This window comes from Microcebus murinus, chromosome 14, assembly GCF_040939455.1.
Source record: "Microcebus murinus isolate Inina chromosome 14, M.murinus_Inina_mat1.0, whole genome shotgun sequence".
NCBI classification, from domain to species: Eukaryota; Metazoa; Chordata; class Mammalia; order Primates; family Cheirogaleidae; genus Microcebus; species Microcebus murinus.
Window position 1 is genome coordinate 55,044,049 of NC_134117.1, and position 20,345 is coordinate 55,064,393.

At 41.6% G+C, this 20,345-nt stretch overlaps 1 protein-coding gene across 2 annotated transcripts; it reads right to left on the reverse strand.

The window, feature by feature from the left end:
* Nucleotides 1-78: 78 nt before the first annotated feature.
* Nucleotides 79-18,945, reverse strand: PLA2G12B (phospholipase A2 group XIIB). 2 transcript variants are annotated; one of them, XM_012762538.3, is made up of 4 exons: nucleotides 18,568-18,945; nucleotides 6,914-7,002; nucleotides 3,744-3,909; nucleotides 79-634 (listed from the first exon to the last, which is right to left on the reverse strand). In XM_012762538.3, the coding sequence occupies exons 1-4, from the start codon at nucleotides 18,896-18,898 to the stop codon at nucleotides 516-518; spliced, it is 705 nt and encodes a 234-aa protein (XP_012617992.2). In that variant the 5' UTR covers nucleotides 18,899-18,945; the 3' UTR covers nucleotides 79-515. The 2 variants fall into 2 exon arrangements, with proteins under 2 accessions (XP_012617992.2, XP_012617991.2); XM_012762537.3 differs by having other exon boundaries at nucleotides 79-637; nucleotides 18,568-18,940.
* Nucleotides 18,946-20,345: the final 1,400 nt, after the last annotated feature.

Genomic DNA, 20,345 nt, shown 5'->3' on the forward strand with positions numbered 1-20,345 from the left:
TGGAACTTAACCAGGTTGGGTTCTGGTGTCTTCCAAGTGAAATGGAAGCATATGGTGATCATGGAATTCATTCATCTCTTTTCAAATGTTCTAAAAAGTACACTTTATTAAATGTGAGATGCTTACTGGAAACTGAAACATGGACCAGAGGAAAGTCATTCCTCCCAAATGGTTGGATTCCCCAAAATGTCACTTATGAATATAATTGTCAGGTCCAGGAATTGCAGGGTTTGCTTGTATTTTAGTCTTTAAGCTAAGAACTGAATTTCCAGGCAAACATGTCTTGGTTGGGGAGACCAGTGTTAAAGTGAGGGGTAGCCTTCAAATCACTCCGTGTCTTTTTTCAATTTTCCTCAAAAGATTGGACTCCCTTTCCAGCTGTCGAACAATGTTTCCTTTCACCTGCTTTGTGATATCCAAACTGATGGAAGAAAGGATGAGACACCCATCACACTGCCATCTCCGAGACTGACATCTGTGGTGTCACTCAAAACCAGGAAGGAATCAGCTTTTCCTCATAATTCTTCTTTCTCCTCTTCTGCACAGATGCAGGCTGCTCGCTGACTGTTCATAAAGGGTCGGCAGCCCAAGGTCCATACAGTATTGAACACAGTGTCAACCAGAGAATCACAGGCTACTTGAAAATGATGAAGAGAAATATAAAGGTTAACATTGAGTGATTTCTGCAATATATGTAACCTTAACACTTGTACCCCAATAATACGCTAAAAAAGAAAAATTTTAAAGATAAAAAAACAAAACAAAACATTGAGTGATTTTGAAGAGGCAATGTGTTTCCAAGGATGGCATGATACCCAGAGGAAAGCAGAAACAGTAGTCCAAATACAGAATTAAAAGGAAGAGCATATGTTCTGAGAAGCTTTTTGAGAAAAGTGCTCATCCAATTAAAGACCTAACTAAATGGAAAACCATTCATATAAACATAATTTTGTTAAGCTGGCAATATCCTCTAATTGGTCTACATAGTCAACAAAAGCCCTTTTGAAATTCCAGCTGCATTTCTTGTAGAAATTGACAAGCTGATCATAAAATTCATATGGAAATGTAAGGGATCCAGAATATCTAAAACAATCTTGACAAAGAAGAACTTTGACTTCAAAATTTACTACAAAATGACAGTAATCAAGATAGTATGATACTGGCATAGATCAACAGAATAGAATTGAGAGTCTAGAAATAAATCCTTACATTTACAGTCAATTGATTTTTGAAAAGGGTGCAAAGACAATTTAATGTAGGAAAGAATAGTGTTTTCAACAAATGGTGCTGGAACAACTGGATATCCACATGGAAAAGAATGAAGTTGGACTCCTTTCTTTCACCATACACAAATATTAACTCAAAGTGGATCATAGATCTAAATGTAAGAACTAAAGCAGTTAAACTCTCAGAAGAAAACAAGAGTAAATCTTTGTAACCTTGCATTAGTCAAAGCCTTATTACACAGGATACCAAAAATGTGAGTGACGACAGAAAAAAATAGATAAATTGGAATTAATCAAAATTTAAAACTTTTGTTCTGCAAATAGTACCACCAAGAAAGTGAAAAATCAACCAAAAAAATGGGAGAAAATATTTGCTAATCATATATCTGACAAAAGGACTTGAATCTAGAATATAAAGAACTCTTACAACTCAATAATAAAAAGATAAATAACCCAATTAAAAAAGGGATAAAGGATCTGGAAAGACATTTCTCCCATGCATATAAGCACATAAAAAGATGCTCAATGTCATTAGCTGGCAGAGAAATGCAAATCAAAACCACAATGAGATACCACTTCACATGCAGTAGGGTCTATAATCAAAAAGACACATATAACAAATGTTGGTGAGGATGTGGAGAAATTGGAGCCTTTATACATTGCTAGTGGGAATGTAAAATGGTAAAGCCACTTTGGAAAACAGTTTGGCAGTTCTTCACAAAGTTAAACGTAGAATTACCATTTAACCTAGCAATTTCTTTCCTATACATCCAAAAGAAATAAAAACCTGTGTCCCCACAAAAACTTGTGCATAAATATCCATAGCAGCATTATTTATAATAGCCAAAAGGTAGAAATAACCCAAATATCCAGCAATTGATGGATAAAGAAAATATGTTACAGCCATATAATAGAGTTTTATTCAATGATAAAAAGGATACTGATACATTCTACCACATGGATAAACTTCACTAAGTAAAAGAAGTCAGTCACAGAAGACCACATACTGTGCGATTCCATTTATATGAAATGTCTGGAATAGGCAAATTTACAGTGGCAAAAGATAGATTAGTGGTTGCCTTGAGCTGGCAGGGGGAGGTTTGGGGAGGGACTGCTAATAGCTATGGAGTTCCTTTCAATAGTGATGAAAATGTCCTAAAGTTGATAGTAGGGTTGATTGCTTAACTGTGAAGATATTTTTAAAGGATTTAAATGGGTGAATTATAGCTGAATTATGAATTATAGCTCAATAAGCCTGTTTCAACGACAACAACAAAATTAACGATCAGGGCATTCCAAGCAGAGGGAACTGCAGGGGCAGAAAGGTATGGGATATCAACCCAAGAAGTCTGGAATGTCAGGAGTCCAGAGAGAAATCAGGAATTACCAAGATGGCGCCTGAGAGCGAGGCTAGGGCCGAATCAGAAAGGGCCGTGGATGTCATCCCATGGATTTTGGATTTCATCCTTAAGGAGGAGGAATCTATTGAGTGACTTAAACTGGGGGTGGAGATAATCAGATTCATATAAAACTTCTATAGAAACACATCTGGTCTCAATGGGGAGATAGATTGGATGGAGCACAGAGACTGGGTTAATTTGCAGTAACCAGGCAAGTGGGATATCAAAGAGATATTTAGGAGATAGAATCAATATGATATTGCGTAGAGGAAGTAACTTGACCCTCGATTAGCAGCAGGCCCTTTTTCACCCTTTGTAGAAACAGACTAGAACGATGCCCCTCCCACAGGGCCCAGGGAGTCAGCCACACCGTCAAGCCCTCACACCTGCGCTTCAGGACTGCACTCTGGACGTTGACCTGTGAACAAGGTCCAAGAGTCTTTCTACTGCTGATACTCCCTGGGGGCATGGAGCCAGTTTTTTATAAACCTGAATTTTAACTTTTACCATCTAAAAATATAAAATGCTAATGCAAGGATATAATACTCTGGCTTCAGAAGCTGAAAGATTAAAAATTTTTCCTAAAGGTAAATTATTAATGGGAAAAAGAGGTTAAACAGGCAGTGCTAAAAACTGGATAGTAAAGCAGTTTAAAATAATTATAATCAAGTGTGTATACACTTTTGCACACACAAAAAAAGGTTTTTTGAATTCTTACCGTGACTGAAAACAAAATAAGAAAAAAAGGGCTTAAGCTGAACCAAGTGGTCCTATACGGAATAACTCCTGATATGGAAAATTATTTAACCGTGGAATGGATAACCCAAGCCATTTGGGCAGCTCTTTCCCCAGTCTTCAAGGATAGATTTTTATTTCTCTGGGAATGCGTTGGTGGGGCCCTTTCCACCAGGAGTGATGCCAGCATCTCATGGGCAGGACAGCAAGAACTTTAATGAAAAGTGCCCAGAATCTTCCTTCCCCATTTCCTGCATTGGCCACAGTGTTCCATAAGGAACGTTCAGTGAGCTCTGACGAGCTCTTTGAATAAAGGGGCTCTGTGTGAAAACAGGAACAAAACTACTCCCTGTTCGCAAGTACGTGCCCTTAAGATACCTACCTTCCACGTTGGAGACAAAGCCCAGACTCCGCTTAAGGTCAGAGCAGATGGAGTGGAGACACCATCGGAATTTTGCATCACAGCGATATTTGTTGGCGCCACAAGTGTCATAACAGACATCCAGCTGGTTGCAGCACTTGGTCATTGCTGGAATGCCCAAGTCCATCTGGGGAAAAGTGAAGGAAGGAAAGGGAAGGGAAGGAAATGCCACGTTTAGGCTAAGGACCTTAGGCAACCTTGCCCACCTAGTTATTATTAATAACTAGTCAGTCTCAAATTTCTACTGCATATTCAGATCAATTCAGAAACACCAGTGACTGTAGTATACATCAGAGTGAGGGTCACAGGATGCTGAGTTTTAATTGTTATTTAGTTATTAGTTTAATAATGACTCTGGCCCATTTCTCCTTTTTTTTTTAGATTTTATTAATTTTCAAATTTGCAGGCTGCTACAGTAATGAAAATAGAGACCAGAAGAGTATTCAAGAGGGTAGAGCTATAGGACTTCCAAATTCGATTAACTTAAGTTAACATTTCCATGTAAAATTTTATTTGAGCAAAGGATTCCAAGGCTAAGCAGTATAAAAAAATTCAGCCTCAGTTCATCAAGAGATCACCAGCACCCCACACAGCACTGTTTTCAGGGTGTGTATGTGTGTCAGTGTGTCCGGGAGGAGGGTGGGGTGTAGAACACAACAATTCCTGACCACAAGGGGATTATGGTCAAACCACATCTCTCTCTCGCTCGCTCACACACACACACACACACACACACACACTATTCTATAAGCAACTGCAAATGTTGTGGCTCAAACTGAGTAAGTTCATAGAATGCCACAAGTAGAGTTATCAAATAGACACTTTTTCTGAGAGGGTTTTGAAAGAAGATTGAGAAAGGATTAATAGAGATGAGGGTAGACTTAGAATATAGTAGATAGAGAAAGGAAATAATGAGCAAATCATATGGGAGCAAGTCAGTTTGCTTAGTTTCAAAGGTCTAAGCAGGGAATATATAAGCATATAAACATTTACGTATATATATGTGTGTGTGTGTATGCATAACTTTTTTTAATTAGGGAAAAGGGCCTTGACTTCCAAAGTAACTAGTTAGATTGATAAAGAATCTTGAACAAGGAAGGGAGATGATAAAAACAATGATTAAGGAAGAGTAGTCGTTCTGTGGCATATAAAATAGAGGAGAACACAGTGGTCCTGGGTGTAGGCAGAGCATCTTAGAGTCCTTTGCAGTTTTGCTGATTCTATAAACTTGGACTTGGATGGATGCATGAAAATCTGGTTTTAGAGTATGGATAGGGATTGATTAGTGATTATATTAATAGAGCCTTTCCATTTGGGTGTCCTTAAGTGTTCTCTTATTTAAATTTTTATTCCAAGGCTACCTAAAGCAGAATATGAACTTTAGCAGTTTAAAAGAACCTTTTTTTTTTAAGCCAAAAAACATTATCATATTAAGAGATAATATAGGCAAAGGCCTGGGCTCTGCAATTCTGGGTAAATTGCCAGAGTCTGGAATACCTAAACTATTTTGCCCATTTCTTACCCCCAAAACAAAAAATACATCATGACAGAGGCAACTGAGAATTAGCTGAGTTCTCATTCAATTCAACTAAACCATAAATTTTTGAACAATTGTGGTTCTAAGTATTAGAGTGTATATCATTGCCATAGCTACTAAATTGATATAAAGTAAAATATATTACCTGAAAATATGTGGTTTCCCTAAAATAGATACATAGTTGAAAGGATTATCTTTCTTCTGTGCACATCCACACATTGATGATGTGGACAAGGCTAAGTGCACAGTTGGGCAGGTTGTGCAGTGCACAAGAGCACCACATCTAAGACATTATATATCATCTTCCTCCCAAGACATTATAGATTTACATATTTATTTAAAATATCCAGCAATGGCAGTCGAGTTTCTCTTCCTAACAAAATCAGCAGATTAAGATACATTTCTGACAGATGGAAGAAAATTGTCTTGAGGAAAGGGGATTCTTTTTACAATTTGCACAAAAATGCCACATGAGTGAGTGGTATTTTAATTAGAAGAATAAACATGCCGCTTAGAAATTTATCATAAAATAAAATCTTTGAATTAGTAGAAAAGTGAAGTTTAGTCTTATAAAGACACAATTCAAAGTCATAGCTTAGATATAGCTTTGAATTAACTATCTACATTTAAATGAAATCTCTTTTCTAAAGTGAAGAAGGTAAAAAGGCTTGCAAGAAGTCTTAAAAGAGGCCGGGCACAGTGGCTCACGCCTGTAATCCTAGCACTCTGGGAGGCCCAGGCGGGTGGATTGCTCAAGGTCAGGAGTTTGAAACCAGCCTAAGCAAAGAGCAAGACCCCATCTCTACTATAAATAGAAAGAAATTAATTGGCCAACTAATATATATAGAAAAAATCAGCCGGGTATGGTGGCACATGCCTGTAGTCCCAGCTACTCGGGAGGCTGAGGCAGTAGGATTGCTTGAGCCCGGGAGTTTGAGGTTGCTGTGAGCTAGGACACCACAGCACTCACTGTAGCCTGGGCAACAGAGTGAGACTCTGTCTCAAAAAAAAAAAAAAAGTCTTAAAAGAAATTAATTCATTACTTGTTTTTAGCGTGGGCCAACAGTTTGAGAAAGGGTCAGTGGTGTGCTAAGCAGGAAGCGGCGGGTGTGTGTGTACGTCTGCAAATTTCTATGATGTCAGTACTCCACACATAGCTGCTTTGATTCTGTCAGTGTGAAGCCAGCCACTTGCAAAAGTCATGACCATGTAACAATCAGCTTTCACTGGCCAGCCCCAGCCGGCTCCAGCACATCACTGTAATGGCTCATTAATTCAGATAAATCAAGCTTGTCACATCTATTTCCAATTAAGTTATGTTTTGACACCCTAATTTCAGATGATGTTTTCAGTGGTGATTTCAAAGGTCTGATCCACTACGAAGGGCTTAACTGAGGGACAGCTGCCTCTGAGAAAAGGAAATCAGATATTTCTTTGAAAGTTCTCTCCCTTTCCCCATATCCAATTTATTAATAAAATCCCTAATTATATTGTTCAACTAGATTCCATAAATTGTCACTTCCATCAGTGATGACTCTCTGATCATTCTTAGTTAAAACCAATCAACCAGGATGGTAATGTTGGTGGTACATACACTTTCTGGTATCTTGAGACCCAGGAAATAGGAGCTGCAGCCATTGGGCTCCTGAGGCTTGTAGCCAGGTCTGGGCATTGGTGCCTTTCCTAGCAGGAGAAAGAGAAGCAGGAAGAAATATTTAGAAACCAAGCATTGAGGAACGTTTATCAAATGAAAATTTTCTAAAAGCATATTCCATTTTTCCTTTAAAAGTCACTGTCCCTCACCAGGCACAGTGGCTCATGCCTGTAATTCTAGCACTCTGGGAGGCTGAGGGAGCAGGATCGCTCAAGGTCAGGAGTTCAAAACTAGCCTGAGCAAGAGTGAGACCCCGTCTCTACTAAAAATAGAAAAAAATTAATTGGCCAACTAAAAATATATAGAAACAATTAGCCAGGCATGGTGGCACATGCCTGTAGTCCCAGCTACTCGGGAGGCTGAGGCAGGAGGATCACTTGAGCCCAGGAGTTTGAGGTTGCTGTGAGCTAGGCTGATGCCACAGCACTCTAATCCAGGCAACACAGTGAGACTCTGTCTCAAATAAAATAAAATAAAATAAAATAAAATAAAATAAAATAAAATATTCACTATTCCTCATATCCAAATTAGGTGATGATGATGATGATGATGATGTCATAACAGAATAATAACCTCAGACAAGCTTTGCATTTTTCTCCAAATCTCAAAGAATTCCACGAGCATTTATTTACTAACAGTTCTAATACTTCTTGAGGGCATGACTTTGAAGCTGTGGGTCATGACAAAACCAAACTGAAACTCAAGGTTCCTCATTCCTCTGAACACTGTTAGACCACAAGCCACACACCAAACAAGCAGCACTATCTACTTATACACTTAAGGAATGGGAAGTGTTACAGTACCACAAACGTGTTTAGGATTGACCTGAAGGAAGTTTAACGAGATTCCATGCTGCAGGAGTTACAGCAAAAAAGAAAAAGAAAAACAACAACAAAAAACAAATAAGGCTTCATAAAGGTAGACAAGCATTATTGACCCAAGAGCAAAGAAAACACCCTGATGCAATATTTTAGGCATTTCTCTCATAGAACTAAGCAGAAACAATCTGGAAAGCTTTGCATTTCATAGTTTTATGATCTTGCAAATGTGTAGAGAGAAGCTTTTCTTTTCTTTTTTCTCCCAGAGTGCTAGGATTACAGGCATGAGCCACTGCACCCGGCCCTAGAGAGAAGCTTTGTCAGTTATATCAGTGGCAGTCATCACAGGTGAAGATAACCTTGACCTTAGATGACCTCAGGACAGTCATGCACCATGGGTATTTTATCCCATTATCCAGAAAAGGAAAATAGAGCTAGGAAGTTGTGTGACTTGCTACCATCATACAGTAAGCTGGGGAAATAGGATATAAATTCAGATTTCCTGTTTGTCTTGAAAGCAAGACCTAGCAAAAACGGAGGAAACATGTTGAGAATAAGTAATCCTCACAGTGAGGCACAGGGCAGTTCTTTTTTCTTTCTTTCCTTTAATCTTCTTCTACCAGGTATTTATTTTTAATTATTTTGTATTATGAAATATTTCAAAACTGAAGAAGGTCCACCCCTCTCTTCAACAAACACACTCCAGAATGCACGTCACCTCTTCTTACTTCCCTTTGGCCGGACCTTAATTAAATGGCAACACTTAGTTGCAAAGATGGGCTAGGAAGTGAAGTAGGCAGCCAAGAGCTCAACTAAAAACTGGAAGGAGGGGTTTATTACTATAAAAAAGGGGAAGAATCAACATTAGGGGACACTAAACAGTTTCTGCCACAGTACATTTGGGTATTTGTTGCTGTGATACAACATGCGGTGTGAGATTGTGGTCCAAGATGGCACCAGTGACCCCACCCCTGGTATTCATACGCGCAAAGAGTATTGTCCAGGAGAATACTGCAGAAGTGGAGGCGTATTGCTTCTAAGACTAGGCTATAAAAGGCTGTGACTTCTGTCTTGGGTGCTCTCTCTCTCTCATCATTCATTCTGGGGGAAGCTATGGCATGAACAGCCCCATGGAAAGGCCCATATGGCAAAAAACTATGGCCTCCAGCCAACACTGTAGGGATTTGACAGGAGATCCTCCCCGCCACCCCCCGCCCCCAGCATCTCTGCCGAGATGGCACAATCAGCTGGCAGCCTGACCTCCAGCTTATGAGAAACTCTGAACCAGAACTGCCCAGCAAAGCCACTCCAGGGTTCTTGGAGTGTGGGGTATGATGTTTGCTATTTTAAGCTGCTAAGCTTCAGGGTAATTGTTATTCAATACCCTGAATTCATTGTTATTCATTGTTATTCAATAATATGTAACTATTGCAGTTGTCATTATGACTTGGATCTCTTTTTTCATTACATTTTTTTCTATGACAACTTTATTGTGCTATAATTCACATCATACATTCACTCATCTAATGTGTACAAGTCAATGATTTTAGCATATTCACAGTTATGCAACCGTCACTGCAATCTAAATTTAGAACATTTCTGTCATCTCAAAAAGAAACCCCATACCTATTAGTAATCACTCCCCAACTCTCCAGCCCCAGCCCCAGCGAACCCACTCATATAAATTAAATCATACAATATGTGGCCTTTTGTGTCCAGCTTCTTTCATTTAGTGTACTGTTTTCAGGGTTCATTCATGTTGTAGTATATATCAGTACTTAAGTTCTTTTTTTTGCCAGAAAATATTCCATTGTATAGACATACCACATTTTGTGTATCCATTCATCATTTGATAGACTTTGTATTATTTTCACTTCCTGGCTATTATGAATAATACTGCTACGAATATTTGTATACAGGTTTTTGCATGGACATATATTTCATTTCTCTAAAAAGTGGAATTGCTGGGTCATGTGGTCAAATGTTAAACTTTGTTTAACATATTGAGGAACTGCCAGACTGTGCTCCAAAGTGACTACTCCATTTTACATTCCCTCCGGCAATGTATGAGGGTTCCAATTTCTCCACATCCTCACTAACCGGATATTATCTGTCTTTTTGATTATAGCCATCCTAGTGGGTGTGAAGTGCTTCATGGTGGTTTTGATTTGCATTTCCCTAATGATTAATTATGTTGAGCATCTTTTCATGTGCTTATTAACCATTCATATAGCTTCTTTGGGAAAATGTCTATTCAAATCCTCTGCCCACTCTGTAATTGAGTTATTTTCTTTTTACTGTTGAGTTGTAAGAGTTCTTTATATATTCTAGAAACAGGTGCCTTGTCAGATTTGCAAATATTTTTTTCTCCCATTCTGTGGGTTGTCTTTTCACTTTCTTGATGGTGTATCTATTTTCTGTTTTCTTTTTTTATTAAAGTGAAATTCACATAAAATCAACCAACTTAAATTGTACAATTCAGTACATTCACAATGTTGTACAACCATCACCTTTAGCTAGTTCTGAAACATTTCATAACCCCCAAAATAGACCTTGTGCCCATTAAGCAGTCATTTCCTGTCTCAGTCAGTGTGGGCTGCTATAACAAAAATACCGTAGAGTGGGTGGCTTATACAACAGAAATTTATTCCTCACAGCTCTGAAGACTGACAATTCCAAAGTCAGGGTGCTACAGATACAGTGTCTGCTGAGAGCCCCCTTCCTGGTTTGCAGATGACCACAGTCTTTTTGTTGTGTCTTTGCAAGGCAAAGAGAGAGCTCTAGTCTCTCTCTTCATAAAAAAAGACATCACTACCTGATCATGGGGGCCCCACCCTCAAGCCCTCATCTAAACCTAATTACCTCCCAAAGCCCTCACCTCATAATACTATCCTACTGGAGGTAAGGGTTTCAACATATGAATTTGAGGGAGACACAAACATGCAGTCCATAACACTCCCAACTTTCCCTCCTCCAAACACTGGCAACCACTAATCTGCTTCCTGTCTCTATGGATTTACCTATCTGGATATTTCAAATGAATGGAATCATACAATGTGTAACATTTTGTGACTGGCTTCTTTCATTTAGCATAATGTTTCCAGGGTTCATCTATGTAGTACTACTACATAGCTGACTCATATTCTATTCTGCGGATATACCACAGTTTGTTTATTCATCCATCCATCAATAGGCATTTGAATTGTTTCCACCTTTTGGCTATTGTGAATAGTGATGCTGTGAACAAATGTGTACAAGCATTTGTTTAAATATCTATTTTCAATTCTTTTGGGTGTATACATAAGTAGTGGAATTGCTGGGTCAGATGGTAATGCCATATTTAACTTTTTGAGGAAACCCCAAACTGTTGTCCATATCAGCTGCACCATTTTATGCTCCCACCCGTAGTGCAAAAGGATTTCAGATTCTCCACATCCTAACAGTTTCACTACAGTAAATCTAGATGTGGCTTATTTCCCCTTATCCTGCTTGGAGCTATCTCAAGACTTGGGTTTCTTTCACCTCTGGAAAATTTGCAGCCACTGCCCGAATATTCTTTTTTCCTTATTTTCTTTATTTTTTTTCTCCTGGGCCTCTTATTACTGAATGTGGAATCTTTTTTCATCCTGTCCTTTGTGTATCTTCATTTCTTTTTCAAATTTTTCATCTTTTCCTCTCTCTCTGCTGAATTCTGGCAAGCTTCATCAAATCTATTGATATTTTCCAGTTTACTAATTCTCTCTAGAGTCTATTTATTTAACCCATCCACTGAGTTTTTTCTTTCAACAACTATAATTTTCATTTCGTAGAATTCTATTTGGCTCTTCTTTTAAATTATATCTCCATTTTCCATTGAGTATGGGTTTTTTTTAAAAAATTATGTTTTTATTCCTTCTTTTATTTCTTTAATAATTTCTAATATTCTTGTTGTATTATTTTACTACCTGTAGTCCTTCGGATGCTAAGTCTTTCATTTTTGTCTATTGACTTTCCCTCATAGAGGATTATCTGTTCACCTGATGTGTAATTTCTTAGAAAGAGCTCGTCTTCTGTAGGGCCTGTTTTTCTGAGGGCATTCCTGTGCCCTGGGTCGTGTGAGTACAGAGGAGTTTCTCCATTGCTGTGGCTCTTAGAATCTCAAGATTCTTGACACACTGGTATTTGTATTTATTGCTCAATTTAGGACACTCATACCAGGCTGCCTGTATAAATTCAAATCCCTCCCCTATGTGTAGAATATGCTTGGATGGTGATTTTTGGGTCGGTGTTTTTTATTCCGCCTTTAGTCTCAGATAGATGGACAAGGCGCTTGCTACTTCCTTGGAATATTGGGTAGACTTTTTCTAATCCCTTTTAAACAGCCTTAGCAGCTCCTCAGGCTCTGAGCATTACGAGGCTGTTCCAGTGCCAGCTTCCCTGTCCTTACAGGTGAAGGCTCCTTTCCCTCCCTTTGCATGTGCATGAAAGCCCCATCCTCAGTCCCTGCAGTCTACAGACATTCCCGACTGGAAACCCCGAGGGTCACTGCAGCAGCTGCTCTCCACTTTGGCTTTTAGTTTCCTCTTCATTTCTGGAACTTGAGGATTTCTCTCTATTTCGCTGTAGCTTGTGTGTGTGTGTGTGTGTGTGTGTGTGTGTGTGTGTGTGTGTGTGTGTAGCATGGAGGATGAGAGAATGGGTAGAGTGGATTAAATAATATTAGTAATGAAATTATACATATGAAAATAACCACACTTTGGCATACAATTAAATGTCTTTTGGAGGTAACATTATGATGAGTTTTTTCACATTGTTCTTTTACAAATGTCCTACATACACTACCTTTGTAGACATTGGGGAAAAAATTTAAATGAAGAAATAAATGTCTAAATTTGGTAATGAAACGTCTTCTTAATAGCTGTCCTGGAAAAGGGCATTTGCAGCAGGCATACTGCGGTTCCTTGGGGTATTCTCTGCCCTTTTTGCACTTAGTAACTCACACGAGATAAAACTCTGATGTTCCCGTTTGAAAGATAACTGAATGGAATGGTCTATTCAGCCTGCTGTGGTGAAGATTTTTTATTTTATTTAATGTTTTTTGTTAACTAAAGAAATGCTGTTTTAGGCTGGGCGTGGTGGCTCATGCCTGTAATCCTAGCACTCTGGGAGACTGAGGTGGGAGGATCGCTGGAGGTCAGGAGTTCGAGACCACCCTGAGCAAGAGCGAGACCCTGTCTCTATTAAAAATAAAAATAGGCCGGGCGCTGTGGCTCACGCCTGTAATCCTAGCTCTTGGGAGGCCGAGGCGGGCGGATTGCTCAAGGTCAGGAGTTCAAAACCAGCCTGAGCAAGAGCGAGACCCCGTCTCTACTATAAACAGAAAGAAATTAATTGGCCAACTGATATATATATAAAAAAAAAAATTAGCCGGGCATAGTGGCGCATGCCTGTAGTCCCAGCTACTCGGGAGGCTGAGACAGAAGGATCACTCGAGCCCAGGAGTTTGAGGTTGCTGTGAGCTAGGCTGATGCCACGGCACTCACTCTAGCCTGGACAACAAAGTGAGACTCTGTCTCAAAAAGAAAAAAAAGAAAAAAAAAAATAAATTAGCTGGGCAACTAAAAAAATATATTAAAAAATTAGCCTGGGTGTGGTGATGCATGCCTATAGTCCCAGGTACTCAGGAGGCTGAGGCAGGAGGATCTCTTGAGCCAAGGAGTTTGAGGTTGCTGTGAGCTAGGCTGATGTCACGACACTCTAGCCCGGGTGACAGAGCAAGACTCTGTCTGAAAAAAAAAGAAATGCTGTTTAGAAATGAAACTTGAAGTGTAAGTTTTAAGAAAGAAGGTGATGACTTGAGTTTAGGCAGAAACATAAATCATTTGAAGATAACATATCCTCAAATTATAGTTTGATTAGTTTACAGTTTGGTGTTTGAAGTCTGGGCATCAATAATGTTCCATGTCCACAGATTCAGTTTTATGTCCTGGCTGGGGCTGTTTATAGGCAGGAGAAGCTGACAACTTGATTCTGCAGTTTAGGAGCTGGCAAACAGCGGCCCGTGGCCCAGTCTGTCCCGCTGCCTGCCAGCTAGAGATGGTTCTTATGCTTGTAAATGGTGTGGGGGTGGGGGAGAGTCAAAACAAGGATAAGATGTGAAAATTATATGAAATTCAAATTTCAGTAACCATGAAAAGTTTTACTGGGACCCAGCCACACTCATTCATTATGTATTAGCTATGGCCGCTTTCACAGAAAAAATAGCAGAATATTGTTATTATCTGGATGTGAGTATGGTTTTCTAATCAAGACAAAATTCAGGAGCCATAAAGGATGGGACTGACATATTTCATCTTATAAAACTCTAAACCTTCTGAATAAAGTGAAATAGCATAAAACACTTAGAAGCCAAACTGGAGGGAGATTGAGGAGAAGAGTTGGCCATGAAACCCTAGAGTTCTATCTGCTGGCCCTAGATACTGCCTCCAGGGCCCATCCTTTTTTCTCTCTCAGTTTTGTCACTGAAAAGAGCAATACAAATTTCTGGGGCATCATGTCCCAGATCAACAGTTATATTTTCGGGGGAAGATGTGTCCCTTCTCTGCATCCAGCCAGTTCAGCAAAGAGTCTGCATGCTTAATTTGGAATCTATATCCTGTCTACTTCCACAAATACTCAAATATACCATGATTGCCACACTGATGGAACAAAACAGTACAGTGACAATTTTACTAAAGCAGTGAACTCTGTTTCAGTCACTAAAACAGTCACTTACTACATGAGGTGGGGTGGCCAACTTGTCTTGGGTTTGCCTGGGATTGTTTTAGTAGTGAAAGCTCCACATCCCAGGAACCCCCGCCTCCTCCCTCAGGCCCCAGCAAACTGGCAGGTTGGTCACCCTAGCATGAGAACAATCTATCTGCCTCTAAGCTGGTGGCTGTTTCCTTTTGGGGGCTATGGATCCCCTCAAGAATCTAATGAAGGCTCTGAATTCTTTCCCTGCAAAAATATACAAACTCATAGGTTCATAAAATTTGCTCTAAGATTTCAGACAGCTAAAAGGTCTCTTTAAAAAAAGATTGAGCCAGGCGCGGTGGCTCACACCTGTAATCCTAGCACTCTGGGAGGCCGAGGCAGGAGGATCGCTCAGGAGTTTGAGACCAGCCTGAGCAAGAACGAGACCCCATCTCTAATAAAAATAGAAAGAAATTAATTGGCCAACTAAAAATACATAGAAAAAATTAGGTAGGCATGGTAGCATGTGCTTGTAGTCCCAGCTACTCGGGAGGCTGAGGCAGGATTGCTTGAGCCCAGGAGTTTGAGGTTGCTGTGAGCTAGGCTGACGCCACAGCACTCTAGCCCGAGCAACAGAGTGAGACTCTGTCTCAAAAAATAATAATAATAAAATTTAAAAAGATTGATATTAAAACATACTTTAAGATACTCTTTTTCTTGGACCTAAACCCAAGAAGAAATTCATCACAAGGTCCCCTTATTAAAGTGTGACAGTGTGGACAGTATCTTCAATTCTTAAGCCAACTGTGCTCCAGAGATCCTCCTCCAGAGACCTTTGTAAGGCAGAGAACACTTAAATCATTGCCCCAGAAGCTGAGAGGCTGTTGTCCACCCACTGGGATTTCTAGGATTTTTAAATTTTATGTTGAAAGAGAACTGGGAGAATCTGAATGTAGTTAACCTGTTTACTAGACTGTCTTTCTCATAACATTTATAAAATCTGTTTGGCACCTACCATGCTCCATACATACCACTAATTCTTTATGTATGCTATCTCTGATTCTCACAACAGCCTTGCAAGGTTGGTTTTATTAGCATTATTTTCTTATATATGAGGAAATGAAGATCGAGAGTGTTGGGTAACTTGCCAGAGGTCACCAGCAATGGGATTCTCCCCCCAAATTCAAACCCATAATATTTCCATTACCGGTAGTTCTCACAGTTGTGTTCAAGGACCACCTGTTAAAAGTGCAGCTCTAGGGTCCTACCACAGACCTACTGAGTCAGAATCTCTGTGGGTGGGAAAGGAATTCTGTATGTTAAAAAAGATTCTCAAGGGATTCTTGTTCACATGGGTGCAGACTCCTTAATGCCAGCTGCCATTGACACACACTGAATACTTATATCCTATTTACAGCCCAATCGTTTGGCTAGTACAGATTTTGTGTGTTGACATGAGACAAATTACTTTAGATATGGGGAGCATGGGAAGCAATGTTGACACACTATTGTGGGCTGCCAGCATACACACCCCCCCTTTACCTAAGTAATCTGACCTATGGGCTGAAGTTCTCTAAGAATGACACCATAGAATAGTTCTCCTGAACCTTGGCTGCACTTTGTAATCACCGGGAGATGTTAAAATACTGCTATCTGGGCCCCAACCCACAGAAATTCTGATTTAATTGGTTTCAGGAGTTTCTCAAGCCCTCCAGGTGGTTCTGACATGTAGTCAAGTTAGAAAGCCACGGTTTTAAACAGTGATAAGTACCTATCGAATGGAAATTTTTTCCTGTAGACCTGTGGTCCCCAATCTGTTTGGCACCAGGGACCGGTTTCATGGAAGACAATTTTTCCACGGATGGGAGGAGGGGAGGTGGGGATGGGTAGCATTGGGGGGGGGTGAGGAGCTCAGGCAGTGATTCCCGCCCTGTTTCCTAACATGCTGAGGACCGATACAGGGGCCTGTGCCACCACCCCCCTCCTCTTGGGGACTGCGGCTGTAGTCTGTTACTAAAATTGTTCCTTCTGATAGAAGACTGAAGTCTTTAAGGCAGCAGCTTCTGGACCACCTGGGAACTCTTAGAAATGCAAACTCTCTGGTCCCACCCCAACCTACCAATCAGAAACCCTAGGGGTGGGGCCCAGCAGTCTGTTTAAACAAGCCCTGCAGGGGCTGCCATGCACAGGTGAGTTTGAGAGCCACTACTTTAAAGAGAGATGTGACACAAAGCAAACTAAAAAAGAACAGAGGCATGGTTAGTTATTAGGTGTTATCTGTTCTAAAGACTGCTTGATTCACAATCAATTTGAGAAGATGTTTTGTCCTGTTAGGACACAGCCTCTGGGTTCTTGGCTCCATGGGGTTCCAAAGGTAACAGGGCTTAACCCTGTGTTTTCCTAAGTGTTTTTCAAGCCCCTCCTTGAACAGGTTGTTTTGCACAAAGGGAGAGGCGCTATTTGCCTTGCTGTCATCTCCCTGGTGACTATTCCTGGTCCACCAGTGGCTGCTGGCATCGACCCTGCCCAGTCAGAGGCTCTATAGCTAACATTTGCTGCAATCTCGAAATGCTGTTTTGCTGGAGAAGAAAGAAGAGGGTTTGGTTCTTGATTTCCTAAAACATCCCTGCTGTTATCCATTCTAAACCACAGACATTCCTCTCCCATTGGCTCTAGGAAGGAGAACACCTGTGTTGATTCCAGTGCCTCAAGCGAGTTAACCCCTTCCCTACCCCATCTATGCAAATTAGGTGAACATAATCCAGTGACAAGGCCTCTGCATTTGTCAACCCACCTCAGACAAATATATGGCTTTGGGGTCCAGGCGAGTCCTAACAGACCAGGCTTTTTACCCTATGAAATGTTTGCAGAGAAGATGCAGCGTCCTTGGGTTTTTTTAACCACATCTGCATGTGGTTAAAACTTCTATGCTGCAAAACACTTGGCTCTGGAGCAATGATTAACCATTATCTCCTGGTCCCTCTAGCGCATACGGAAGTGATTTCCCCGCTCAAAGATAAAATGGAACAGAGAGACTTACGGGGTGAGTCTGCACGTAGCTTTTTTTTGTGTCTCTCTTGAAAGTTGAGTTTTATCTCTTGAGTGTTTGGAGATGTTTCTTAAGTGTGTTTTCCTGCTAGGCTAAACAGACTCGTCATTTTCACTTCCAATCCTGTGGTGGGACCTTTGATAAACCGTAAAACAAATGCTACATGAGATGGTGGATGCTTCGGAAATCATTTTCATCCGCTTTTGAAATTACACCGGGCCACCCAGCCTCACACCGAGCCTCAAGGTGCAAGGCTCTGCGCGCTGCTCCCGTCCTCTTTGAGCGCTCGCTGCAGGAAGAACTGGCACCAGGGACTTTGCTTTGGCAAAATCAGGCACGTAGCATTGCCCCTGTGCCCCCTCTTTGCTGTCGGGCAAGGTAGGGGTCGGTGCTCCTACCTGCTCACAGTCCTCTACCTGTTCCTCCGGACAGCTGGCCTGCGTTGCCTCTTGAGGCAGCCGCGCTGGGACAGTCCCTTGGGAGAATCATGCACGTTGATGCCAATCATAGACTGACATTTCTGGGGCGAAGGCGTGGACTGCACCAGGGGGAAAGGAGGATGTGTTTCCAAGTTGAGCACAGAGCCACTGAGGACGCTGTTTCACCCCCTGGCTGGGTCTTCTCTGAATACTCAGCTTCTGTTGTCACCCCTAGGTTGTCACCCCTGCCTGTCCTTAAGTACCTGCCTCACGATGAACTCGTTAAAATGGTTTCCCAGACATAGTACGGGAGGCCCAGTGAAATTTGAGTGTAAGATAAACAATGACCGATTTGTCAGGATAAGTATGTCCCGAATATTTCATACATACTTGAACATACTTGGACTAATAACCCAATTGTTGTTTGTTTGGATTTCAAATTTCACTGGGCATCCTGCATTTTTATTTGCCAACTCCGGCAACCCTAGCTAAGAGGTGGACAACAGGAAAAGTGCACGGCAGACTGTGACCCTGCTGGGGGTGCACACAGGTCCCCCGGCGCCAGTCTTCACGGGAAGAGAAGCGCACACTCACCGTATCGGCACCTGTACTGGCAGACTCCGTTCTTCCCTCCCAGAAGCTCCTGGAAAGAGTCGAAGTAGCCGTTGATGGATTCAAAGCCGCCCCGGATGTGCCGAAGGCCCCAGTCGCTGTAGGACTCCTCGGCCTCGGGGCCGGTGCCACTCTGAGCCAGGCCGCTGCCCAGGCCGAGCCACAAAACCAAGAAGCCAGTGGCCAGCTTCATCCTGCGGCCAGGGAGGTGGACTTCTCTCCTAAACCCCAGCCGGTTCCCAGGAAGTCCAGGTAAAAAACACCCCCCAGACCAGATGTCAGGCAGGGCTGGGAAAAGGATTATCTGGAACATTCAATCTGTGTTCCCTAGAGGTGGACTTTAAACATAGCTATGGAGGTGGGGATGAGGTCAGGGCAATAGAAAGAGGGCAAAGTTTAGGCAGTGGGAGGGCCTGTCTCAGGGATGGCCATGGAGAGGGAGCATTCAGAGTGGATTCCACGGTCCTGGAGGGGGGACGTGTTGGCCGACTGGTAGGCCGCGGGCAGCAGTGGGAATCCTGCCGCTCGCCAGCCTGGTAACCTATTGATCAGTTGCGAGCGTGGCTCTGCAGGGCCAGCCTCTCGACACCAGAGCTTGTGCCAAGGTCCCAGCCACACCTTCAGCCAGTCACCTACGCATAGTCTCCAGGCAGAGTCAAGAGGATGTGTAAGAGCCTCAGGAAATGATAAGGATTGACAGCGTTGCTCTTACAGGATATTGTCAGAGTATGCTCCGAGCTGTGTTAAGCAGGAGTTCAAATCTCAGGCTCCAGCCTCTGCTTCCGTCCCTGCTTGGCTCCCAGACCCATAAATGCTCCAATCTGGCAGGGCTCCTGCACGCAGCCATCTGGGGGCCAGGGCATTTCTGCTGCTATTTACAGCAGTGTCTCTGTTTACACTCAGCAGGGCTGGATCAGAAGATAAGATCTGCAGATGGTCCAAGGACGGTTCAGGGGGCACTCGGCTCTCCTCCTCGTGTTGTTTTTCCTTTGAGGGGGTTTATCAAATAGAAAGCCCATTTGAGATTCTAGGCTTTTAAGATTGTTGACTGGAGTCCAGTGTTTGGTATCACTTTTAGTTTATACTTTGCTTTCAGTCATGTGAAGAAATAACATCTATAAAATCAATAGTCTAGAAAAATGATGCTTTTATGGACCAAATGAATCATTTAAGCTTTTTTTTTTTCTTCCAAGATAGAGCCTCACTCTGTTGCCTGGGCTGGAGTGCCATGGCATCAGCCTAGCTCACAGCAACCTCAAACTCCTGGGCTCAAGCAATCCTCCTGCCTCAGCCTCCCAAGTAGCTGGGACTACAGGCATGCGCCACCATGCCCGGCTAATTATATATATATATATATATACACACACACACACACACACATATATATACACACACACACACACACATATGTATATTAGTAGAGATAGGGTCTCACTCTTGCTTAGGCTGGTCTCGACCTCCTGAGCTCAAACCTCCCAGAGTACTAGGATTACAGGCGTGAGCCACCATGCCCGACCTAAGCTTCTTTTTTAAATGACTGGAAAGCCCTATGGAAAATAATGAATTAAATTTCTTTCATTTCAGGTAAGAAATGTGTTTGGCTAACAGCTCAGACTCCAGGAATGATAGTGGTTAAAAATTATTCTTATTAGCCTGGGCAACACAGTGAGACCCTGTCTCTAAAAATAAAATAAAATAAATTAGCTAGGGGTTATAGCACACACCTGTAGTCCTAGCTACTTGGGAGGCTGAGGTAGGAG